Source organism: Abramis brama, assembly GCF_963993115.1.
Source record: "Abramis brama genome assembly, chromosome: 25".
Classification (NCBI taxonomy): Eukaryota; Metazoa; Chordata; class Actinopteri; order Cypriniformes; family Leuciscidae; genus Abramis; species Abramis brama.
In genome coordinates, this window is record NC_139987.1 from 25155193 (window position 1) to 25167641 (window position 12449).

Consider the following 12449-nt stretch of genomic DNA (forward strand, 5'->3'; position numbering starts at 1 on the left):
ATAGTGAATTACTTTATATATGGTAAACCACCTGCTATTTAATCAAAATAATATGCAGTATGCAAGCACAAACATTTCAGTAGCATGATATATTGTTCTCACGTGACCTCTTGGGTAGACAGGCATCATCTCGGAAATAAATGTTTATTTTTTATAAAAAAACATTTTTTTTAAATGTTCAAAACTCTTGGCATTCTGATAAAATAACTTAATTTTATATGTTATTTTATTTCAATTAATGTTAATTTAATCAACTAATGAAAATGTTTTTTTATGGTTTTAGTTTTCCTGGTGATAGATAGTAAAATTGAGCACATTGCATTGTGGGATGTATCTAACATGACAACGATGTACTAAAAACTGAAAAGTTTTCCTTCGCATTTTTGAAAAGTTTCGCATACAGACGAGTCAACAACGTTGTCAAAACGATCCCTGTTCACACAGATCTGCAAAAAAGACTAAAAACGCTGTATTCTGCTGCCAGGCCAGTAGTTGGCGATGTCACTTTGTAAAGAAACACTACATGCCTATAGACTGAACATCTATTGGTAATCTATTGGACTACATTTTGATTACTTTTAGATTAGACAAAGAGAAAGAACATTTATACTTTGGGGCTGTTGAATGCTTGAATCTGATTGGATGAGGAACGTTCTAAGATGTGCAATTATTTTCAGCGAAATGCATGGTGTACACGGAGATGATAACACTACCATTTTCAAAAACGTGTGCTTTGAAACCGCTTTCAGGCCCCTAAAACACTTTTGTCATTTAAATGAAAAGCCAAAACACATAAAGTTTTCTGTTTTTAGTTGAAAACGGTGTTGTGTAAACGGCCGCTAACTCTCTTTGGATAAGGTAATGCACCTTTGATAAATGTAGTTGCTCGACTATATTCTGTGCATGCACAAAATTTGCATACTGTGCAACACACTGCAAAATTTTTTATAAATGCATAAATAATCCAATTTTGTGTAAAAATGTCTCAACTTTTAGCCAATCAAATATTGCATAAAGAAAGAGTTACTTTCAGGTTCACTTGACACACTGGAAATAAAATAAAGATGAGCTTTGCGTTGTTGGATACAGTATTTTTACAGTATTCAGTAAGTGTGCTCTAGTTTTTGGCAGATTTCATACAGGTATTGCATGCATACAAAATATACATTTTTGCATTCTGCTGAAATAGCCCTAGTACTTGGCTAGTATCCCATTCCCTAATGCTGAAAGCTGTCCCTTTTTTTTTTTTTGAGGTTTATATAAAAATAATCTCCCTAATGCAGCATTATTTTTTGTCTGATCCACAATGCTGGTTTTCTTCCACAGGTGCCAATTTAAATGATGGTCAGTGGCACTCAGTGGAGCTAGTTGTCCGTCGAGGGCGTCTCACAGTCACCCTGGACCAAACCGACAGCTCTGCAGCGACCTCTTCCTTCCCTGTCGCTCCTGACAGACAGATATTCTTAGGCGGTAAGAGCAACCTTTAGCCATCCATGCCTTCTGCTAACACAATGCAACAAACTAGCTCAGGGTAATTTCCCTCTGCACAAGCCCAATCCTTCACATTAATCAATCCGCATTGTCAATCAACACACACCTTCCGCTGAGAAAAGCACATTCGTTTACCTTTCAAACGTTTTGGGGGGTGAATGTCTCTCGGCTCCTGGAGACTGCTGGCTTAATTGCCTTTAGCTCAGACTCTGGAGAGAGTGTAACGCATGCATGGCGGTCTCTTTCGTCTGCAATGTTTTTCCCTTAGCCGCAGTAGAGCGCGCATCATATCACAGTCAAACCACGTATTATGTTCATAGTAGGGGTTTAACTATATACCGTGTCACAATATAACGCAATGCAAAAGTGCAACAATATGTATTGTGGATAGTGACAATATGCATTGTGTATAGTTCACCCAAAATTAAAATAAGTGTGCGTGAAAAAAATTCAAGTTTACAGAGTTTTAGTGTCAGTACTATATTAAACTACTATGTGCAATGTTGAATATAATGTATAATAATGCAGTGGGAAAATATTTTTGGGTCCTGATAATGCCAAATGTCTTATGTTACCAGTAAAAAGTGTCCTACATTATTTTAAATATATCTAGTCAGTGAAAGAGTGCAACATATTAGTCTAAAATAATTCTGTATTTTTAGCTTCAGAATCATGAGTATTTTTATTCTGGTGTCTCTATTGTCCTGTGCATTGGGTTTCCAGCACAAGTCCAAGCCTATTCATTTACACACCCAATGTAACACCAAATTTACCATTTTAATCAACAGTTCATTTTTTGCTAACCTTTTATCATGTCTTGGAGTATCGCAATAATATCGTATCGTGAGTTCAGTATCGTGATGTGTATCGAATCGTGACATGAGGGTATCGTTACACCCCTAGTATATAGTGCTGGGTAAATTATGGTACTTTACTGATTACAAATTACATGAAAATGGTAGTTATTAACGTAATCTATTGGACTACATTTTGATTACTTTTAGATTACTTTTGGCCTAACTCGTTTATCACATAGATTTGAATAGGATTATTGTATACCACATTGATATAAAGAAAGACAAAGAGAAAGAACATTTATACTTTGGGGCTGTTGAATGCTTGAATCTGATTGGATGAGGAACGTTCTAAGATGTGCAATTATTTTCAGCGAAATGCATGGTTCAAGTATTTCCAGGCGGGTCTGGACCTGCCATATGTCCATATCACTCTCGCCAAATGATGAACAGCCTACAACAGCAGAAGAGCCAAAACCCACAACGACACTGATCAAGCAAATAAATATAGTAATATAGAAAAGTTAAAGTTCAGGGAGGAAGGAGGCAGGAACCGGTGAACGTTCAACATAATTTTAATGAGCAAAATGAACAAACAGCAAAACGAAAGTAAAGCACCAACCCCTCACGGGCGATTGCCTAATATAAACATAAAGCACATCATAAATGTCCCAGGCCTGGTCCTCTCTCATCCTTCACTGTCATCACTCCTTTTTATCCTTCCGGAGCTCCTCGGTGAGACTCGCTCCGTTCCCACAGCTCTCGGGCCCGCCCTGCTTGCCACAAATAAACAAAAGGATTAAAACGACAAATTATTTCCATGTTTTTTGCCAGAAAATTACGTTTTATAATGTACGGAAAGCACACACTCTGTTTCTCCTGCTCTCTCCAACTCAAATGCACACACATACAGTATGGCCACACTTGCACATTAATATACTATTATAGTATTATAGTATATTAATTATACTAAAAAATAACTGCAATAGCTTAAAGTTATTTAGTATATTTGGCATCAGGTGAAACATTTTGTGTTTTTGTCCACAGGATGCCCGAACACGGAAGACGGCACTGTCTGCAGAAACCCGTTCAATGTTTTCCAAGGATGCATGCGCCTCATCCGAACAGACACTGGTTTAGTGGATCTTATCAAAGTGCAGCAGATGTTGTTTGGGAATTTTAGCGATCTACAGATGGACATGTGTGGGATAGTTGACAGGTAAGCACTCTTACTGTCAATTACGCTTTTATGTGAACTCGCAAAACGTTCCGCTTTCCATTTTCTTCCCCGCCAAATAGATGCGTTAGACTTGATTATGTAAACATAGAGATTAATTAGCCATGGAAATGCCGAGAATACTGATTTGCTAAAAGACGCAGATGATGAGCCTCAGGGAGAAACTGCCCTCATTTGAATATTTATCCATCTGATCAATCAAAATGGAGCACTAAGCCAACTGTGTTGTTATACTTTAGTTTACAATTTAGTTCAAAATGACATACAACTTGTACTGTATTTTTGCAGTCCTAGTTATGCATTTTAGATATGCATTTTTCAATGGCAGATGAGATGAAATTGTTCAAATGAATGCTTATTTCATACCATATAATTGTTGATTTTCCACTGACAAGGCTGTCTGTAGATTACGGCACTAAAAGAGGATGTAATGCTTCTGTTTTGCCAAGGAGAAATTGTTTTCAACCAGTGCCAATAATCTCAAAATGGCCAAATATTGGCCATGTGGATATATCTGTCTATTACTAGTATGCAGTGTGTATACTGTACATATATTGTAAACTTTCTAGTTAGTCAGACTCCCAAAGATAAGATATTTTTTACACAAAACTGGATTGCAAAATCACAATAATAGTGACTCTTTTTTCGTTGCACACTGTTTATAATATATAGTAAGTTGTTTTGGGTATATATTGCAGAATTCCACTGAGAACATGTTCTCTGTCCTGTTCACTGCTGTTAGTTTCATGTCAGTGAATGTTTGGTTCATTTTTCTTGAGGCAGAAATAGGTTTATTTTGCTTTGAGACTGAAGTAAATCTCCTGAAGAAGAGGCTCTTTTTCTTTCTTCTGTGTTTTTTGATAGACGCTAAATGCACTGCTGTGACCGAGCAATTCAAAGTGAAGGGGAACCTATGGCGCACACACTTATATCTCATGTAAATATTTTTTTTTGTGGTTTTTTTTTTAAGTACTGGTGGTGACACTTGATGCAGATGTGGATTTGTTTTCTCTGAAAGTTGTATTGCCTCTAGGTACTCGTTTACATTCTGAAAGGTCTCGCTTTCGTCTGTCACACTTGTTCAGAGCTCTGAAGACTTCTGGGATTTCTGTTTATTTGTTTGTTTGAAGGTTTTTTTGGTTTACTGTGATTTGATGTTTGCAAAGCTAATGTGGTATAGAGTTAGGGATTTAAACAGACTCATCCTCCACGTTTGTGACATGAATGAAAGTCTTCCAGGCTTTTTTTATTCTTTTTTAAAAAAAATATGAAATTATTTTAAAAAAATCACAATAATTTTAATTAATTATATTTTATATATTTTATATATTTTAAAGCTGAAGTGTGTCATTTCTGCGTCACTAACATCACTTAGGGTATCAGTATCATCAACTGATATTAGATTTAAAAAATATATATTATGTATAAGTAGCATTAGGCAAAAGTAATCTAAATGTAAAAATAGAGTAAATGCACAATTAAATATCCAGTTTACAGTATTGTGAAATGTGAACCTCTCAAAAACCTTTCATTCTATGACACATGAAACGAATGCTTATACAATGTTCTGGATAATGCCAAAAGAGCCATTCTGTACTGTAATGTCAATGTGTTATACAAAGGAAAGGGATTAATTCAAACTATAGCCTCACATAGCCAGATACAGTCTATAGTCTTAAATATACTTTATAATCAAACTATCATAACAGTGTAATTTGAATTACCTTATCTGTTGACATGATCGCGCTGAATTGCAGAGCTGATGAACTTATCCACATTGCTATGATCAGATGCTTTCTTAACTGCTGTTTTCTCACCGCTGTAATTTTTGGTGTTTATTTTGTTAATGAGAGGAAAGCGCACAGCACGAAAAAAATTTCACCATGAGTATTGAGGCCTTGAATCACGTTCAGTCTCTTACATGTGCACGAGTAGCAAGTAGTAAGGCTGCAGTTCACTTTACGGCCACCGGTGTCGCTAATAACAAGGGCTTCTGAATTCTACATATAGACGCTTTAACATTATAATTCTGACGTATATTTCCAGCCTAAGATGCTGCTTGGTTTTTTAAATGCTGCGTTAAATACTGTAAAACCGGAGTGAATAAATCATGCTGACACTTTTAGAAATGCAGTTTACATCAGTATCACACCCCTGGTTGTGCTCTGAAAGGTTGAATGTAGTTCGGTAGCTCTCCGCTCTCATTAACGCACACAGTGTTATTGAGTGCAGAAGAAAGAGACGAGGGCAGACCGAGGGTGATGTCCTCTCACTCCAAGCAGAAACACCGGCTCCACTGTGAGGGTTATTACCTCTGGAAAAGGGCTGTAGGTTGTTCTTAAATAACATTGCTGCCCATAACTAAGAAATATTGGATGGCAGCAGCTTTCATTGGCTTTACATGTGCCTCATATGAACCCACGGGCCCTGTGCAAAATGAGTCTAAGTGTGGACTAGACCGAAGCAGAGTGGTTTATTAACCCCAGATCAAATATAATATGAGGGAAGAGAGCTGAGGTGTGCTTACGGTGAACACTGATGGTGCTGCTGTCGTTTGGGTTGGTTTGGATTACAAAAGTTGACCTTGTACTGTGTTGTAGTTCAAATTATTCAATGCATGTGTTCAGAATAAAACACTGCCATGCTATTCTTACCATTTCAGCAGTATACAGTATGTACACTGTGCACAGTGCAACATTTTTTGTATGCATTGATTTTTATTGATTTTTTACTATTTAACTTTGCACAATTATACAGTTATTTGCATTTTATTATTTGTGTTCAGAAAATTGTGCACAAAATTGTATTTAGAATGGACAATAAAAAAAATTCTGAGAAGATAACTGATACCACTTGCTGAATTAAATATGCAAACATGTTAAATTTATATTTGCATACTTTTGCATACTCATTTTTACATATTATTTTACATGTCATGTGTATGCATTGGTACTGTATCCCATTATGTAATATACTAGACTTGACCATCCATTTTTAATATGAAAAATGATAAATAAATAAATAGATAATTAAAATAATTTTATCTTATTTTTATAGAATATCGATCATTGAAGCATCTGGAGCCTTTTGAATTCAATACAGAATTTTATGCTTCAAAGTACATGACATTGGTAATCAAACATATGGGATGGTACATTTTTAATTGTTTATTTTACTGTCCTACGCATGATTAAATAGTTAGTTGCAGTTTATTATTTGCATTTAGAATTGATTTTATTCTTCTGTCTACTACCCGACTTGAAATGAAAATGAAATGTTCAGAAAACTTGATACCAGTTGCTGAACTAAGCATGCAAACATGTTCAAACATGTATCTATGCATGCTGCATTTTATTTTCCGTATCGAGCTGCTGTTCATTGATTAGTTTTTCGTTCCTTAAATAACGTGCCAAGCTAAAGGTTCACCTGAGGAAGTTGTTTTGGTGTGTAGAGTGATTATACAGTGACGCGGGGAGGAACAGTGTTTGATGTAGTGCTCACTTTGACTAAAGTGCTGAGTAAGTGTTATTGTAAAGGTGAATAATGGACAGAATAAAGAGGGAGTTTTTGCATTGTCGACACTTTCACTGAATCTCAGACCCATGTGGACTCTCACTCCTGCTCAAGGTTAAATACAGCTTTTATTGTGCTTTTGATAAGAACATCATATTAAGTGTAGAGTATCATTACCGATGCTTGACATGAAGGCCTATCTGTGTAAAGAGCCAATCACTGTCTTGGTTTGAGTGTTGTTGTTGTTACTACAGTGTTTTGACTTGTTGCTAGGGTTTTTGTGTGGTGGAGATGAGTTACTCAACACGGTTAAATACTTTACTGATCACTAACACTAATTGTGAGCGGTAGTTGATGATAATCAGCATTAGTACAGAAGTGTATAAGGCCTGTTTTTATTCTGTTACTGCAAAAGTGCATAGCCACAAAAAGAAACAAAAGTTGAACTATTATCATGCACACCGTTGAGTCGCATCATTCATACACACACCCTCCCACCGCAGTAAAAGAGCCACATGTCCACAGATCTGTGTTTTGTGTTTACGCAGAAGTGCCTCATTATTTCAACAGTGCTGTATGGGTTTGAGTCACACAACAGCGTCTCCTGTTCTAGTGCTCCACTTATCATACACCTGTCGTACTAATTCTCATTTAGCATTTTTCTGGTGCACTTGTTCATGAGAAGAATTGTATTATTGACGACTATTTTGAAAAGTAAATCTGAACTGTGTGCAATGACATAATGTATGTGAGAACGGAAGTGATGAGTGAACAAGATGGATGAAGTTCACTACTCCTGTCTCGCTGCTTATTAACTCCTGACAGAGACAACAGCAATTTCAATGTCACCACTACATATTTTTTTCACTCAGCAGGGCTTGAAAATAGTAAATACATTACCGTTCAAAAGTTTGGGATCATGAATTAATATTTTTATTCAGCAAGGAAGCATCAAATTGATCATTTATAATGTTACAAAAGATTTCGGTTTCAAATAAAGGCTGTTCTTTTGAACTCGCTATTTATCAAAGAATCCTGAGAAAAAGTATCACAGTTTCCACATAAATATTCAACTGTTTCAACATAGAAAATGATATTCTTGAGCTGCAAATCATCATATTAGAATGATTTCTGATGGATCATGTGACACTGAAGACTGGAGTAATGATGCTGATGCTAAAAATTCAGCTTTGCAGCATAGGAATACATTACATTTTACAATATAGTAAAACGGTAAATAGTTCTTTTAAAATATAATAATATTTTACAATATTACTCCTTTTACTGTATTTTTGATCAAATAAATGCAGCATTGGTGAGCATAAGAGATCTTTCAAAAACATTTTTAAAAAATCTTACCGACCCCAAACATTTGAACGGTAGGTTTTATGGCTCAAATGCAAAGTTGGATAATTAAGATAATTGCATTTTATGTTTTCATATGCTATTATTGCTCATTGAAGCATCTGGAGCCTTTTGAATTCAATACTGAATTTTCTGCTTTAAAGTAACTCATTAACAACCAAAGATATGCAATGTGTTGGGATATGTCCATTTAAATAATAATAAAAATAAGTATTTTACTAGCTATGCAGGGGTATAAAGTTCAATGCATTTTATTGTTGCATTTACCATTGTTTGCTTTTTCTTCTTTTTTTTTTGCATTTTGATTTTGCAACTCATTTTTGGCTCATTACCCACCAGGTAAGACCTACTGATTTAAATCATCGTAAATTAGGATTTTTTAATACTTGTTCATATGATTATTTACTGTAGTTCTTGACATTAGTAATAGTAAAAGCATAGAACACATTGCAGCCTACGGACATTTAGAAACTATAATAGTTATTAAGCGTAGCGTTAGTTCTGGCAGGTCACGTTAGTCAAGCTCGCATCAGCTGATCCACATCTACCTATAGGAATACGACGCCTATCACTGTATACATATATAATACTTCAGTATTATCAGCAGCTATCGTGTTTCTCAGGAGCGAATTACCCTCCTCCCTCTCCAGCTCCTCCTCTCGCCCAGTCAGGATTTGGCATTCTGATTCCCCTTGAATCAGAATAAATTCTCGAATGATGTGTACTTTAAAATCTTGAATTAAATATTTGCAAACATTCATGTTGGTTCTGTTCCGTTTACCCCAAGGGGGGTTATCGCTGCGCTACTGCTCTTATCCATGCTAGGCTGCATGGATGCACAGGGAGTTCTCGCCCAGAACGGAACCACACCGCCAACCCAAACTGTATGCTAATTGTCAATCGTATTTGACAGTAGTGGTCCTGACAGAAATAATAATAATAATGAATTCGACTTATTTAGCATGGATATAATGCTCTGTTTTCTTCTGTTTAGAGAGTCATTGGTTGAGTCTGGGTTGTTACTGCTGGTCAGGACGCTCAAACACAGAGTAATATGAAAGAGCTACAAGCGTGAGTTCACTCAACAGTTTTGTTTCAGTTAAGCAGGAGCTGAATGCTGGAGCAGTGCTGCGTCAGGATCTTTACAGGAAATTAAGTCTTTTTTATTCTATTCAGCACGCCTCCTTTGTATGCAAATGAGTATTGTGCCATATTCGCAGAAGTCAGCGCTATTTGCCGGGTGCAATTAACATTGTACCATTAGTGGACACCTAAAACACGAATCAGAATTTCATTTGATGTTTTCTGCACTCTCTATTGATCATGGCAGCAGTAATTCATTAAATGATGATCAAATGATGTTGAAAGCTTTATAGCAGGTCATATATCAAGACATGATGCGTAGTTCATCATGCTTTCAGCATTTGATTCAGGTGTCTGAATCTCAGTGGAGGAGTGATGCTGTACAGTCACAGTGGAACATATCAGCTGCTCAAATCACAGACACATTTTAGTATTAGTGCTACGCTCAAATGTCCTCTACCGGAAATGTTGGAATAAAACAGTGGTTTTGAGGGCCGAAACCGTGATGCTTACAATTTGACTGTGTTCAGAGCTGTCGCTGCATGAATAAAACTTCACTAAACAGAATTTGTAGCAAGCCTGCCATCCAAAAATCACAATAAGCTTAGTACTTTGTTACTTTTGATATGAAACAAAATGGATTTTATTACAAAATTCAGACAATAAACATGGTTTTGTGGCTCTTTAATGTGGAGATCGCTGCACTCCTCAGTTCAGAGGCACGTGATCGGATCATCTCTTCCTCTTTACTAGTTACGGCATGAAATAAATATGAATGATCATCAGAAGTCATGATTAAAGATATGGTACAATGTTACCTCATGTTAATCAGTGTTTCGACCACGGAAAGTCATCAATAAAACAGCTTGTAAACAAGGTCACGTAATGTATCATTTACTTCAGAAAAACATGTCAGTGTACATAAACTCGATAGTTAGCTAGTTAAAATAACTCTAGAAAGCTGCATCTTGATAAATATATGCACTATTGCATTTTCATTATATTAATATATCTGTTAGTGATGTCTTCATCATTTAATGAATGTTTGAATTAATCTGTCATGAGAGCAAGTTATTACAGCTTATTATTGTTCAAATGTTTATATTTCGCCAACAAATTGGAGTAAAAACATTCTGTTATCAAAAAGCTAATATAAAAACTGCATTATGTGCAATTTACATGTGTGTACAACTCAGTTAAATTGATTATTAAATAAATTTGAGGAATTATTTTCAGTTTCAGTTTTCAGCATCGATTTCGGTGCATCACTAATTATCATCCTGGCACTCAGAACCGATCCACAGGGTGGGAAACTGCGTTCACTAATTATTTTGGGTTTGTTTTTGCATAATTCATTGCAATTTTTAGCATTAACAATATTACCAACTTCCTGTTTTCAAACGTTGCATGTTTGCATTTCTGCATCTCTTCTCTCTCTTCGCCATTAGCGGCTGATGAGGTTGATTTAAGGTTGCGTTGTTGGCCTGGTTTCTGTCCGTCCTGATTTCCTCCGGTTGACCTCTGACCCCCAGGCTGAAAGGGCGTGTCTGTCTCCTTCCAGCTCTTGTCAGGTTCCCCCTGCGGCCCAGAGAAATGCATCAAACAAGCTCTGTGGAGAAGCGTGGCGTCCCTGCACACCTGCTGCTCTTGTCTTTCAGGAGGGGACTTCAGCTCTGCGGGCCGGCGTTTGGTGTCACCTCTTTGTGATTAGGGTCACGACGAGTGACCTCTGGCTGCTGGAGTGTTGGTGAGGGATGGGAAGGGCAGCGCGGGGCACGTACGTTTCGATGCCGTCAAGCTGCTATTCAGAGCTGGTCTCATTTTGTTCTCTGTTCAGATGTGCAGAGCTCGCTGCCCTCACACACGTATTCTGCTTGAATAGATTTATTTTCCATTCTGTTTTCTGTCTGAGGGAGTTTTTGTGTTTGATCTACTGTAGGTTTGTTTGCGAGGCGAGCGCCGCATTGAAATTCCTCATATAGATTCCTTTTGAGCTGTTTTGTAGATAATTTAAAATATTTTTGTATGTTATATATGTATTTTTTTTTACCCCCTGTGGTGAAAAGCACGTTTTTAATGTTGTTTATATGTCTATGTGTCTATGAGTATTTTCTCCTTAAAACTGCAGTGAACCAAAGACTCAAAAACGTCCTACCGTCACCAACATATAACCATGCGGGGCTTTTCTCCACTGACTTTCTATGATGTTCAAAGCGTTTCTAAGGATGCTGATTTTTGCTGATGGTGAATAGGAATGGGATAGCAACACATTCTTAGCTGTTTGATAACGTAGTCAAGCCAATGGCTAATCATATATTAATTACTGTTATGTTTCCGACGTTGTAGAGAGCGATACATAAAACGCATCACAATTCTGATACATTGACTTTTAGATGAACCCATATAAATCGCTCTTTCTCTTCTTCTTCTGAATCATTTTCTTGTTCAAACATATATGGCAGATTTAAAGGAACACTTTGACTTTTTGGGACTTTGGTTTATTCACCGTATCCCCCATAGTTAGATAAGTCCATACATACCCTTCTCATCTCCGTGCGTGCCGTAACTCTGTCTGACGCACCCACCGCTAGCCTAGCTTAGCACAAAGACTGGAGGTAAACGGCTACAGCTAGCATACTGCCTAGAGCCCTGCACGGGGCAAAACATCCAGCCCTAACCGAGACCTGGCCCGTGGTGTTCAAGCCCTAATACGGCCCCAGCCCGAAAACGTCTGCAATTTTTCAGCCCGAACCCAACCCGAGATCAATATCACTTTGAGCTCTCTCTGACGCGCTCTCTGATGCGCGCTGTCTCTGCTAGACGCACACACAAGACGCACACACATACACACACACGCTACTAGGTAAAATTTTATTATAGGTCTCAAACATAACTACCACCACCGACAATTATGCCCACAAATATTAATACAGACTGTCCATTACAGAGAAGCATAAGCATGCAGT

At 37.1% G+C, this 12449-nt stretch overlaps 1 protein-coding gene across 1 annotated transcript in view; it reads left to right on the forward strand.

The window, feature by feature from the left end:
* cntnap3 (contactin associated protein family member 3) overlaps positions 1–12449 on the forward strand; it is a 127352-nt gene that overhangs the window by 66539 nt on the left and 48364 nt on the right. The window contains exons 9-10 of the mRNA XM_084105379.1: positions 1327–1470; positions 3333–3504. Of these exons, the coding sequence (XP_083961505.1) occupies positions 1327–1470; positions 3333–3504 (316 nt within the window). The remainder of the gene's footprint in view (positions 1–1326; positions 1471–3332; positions 3505–12449) is intronic.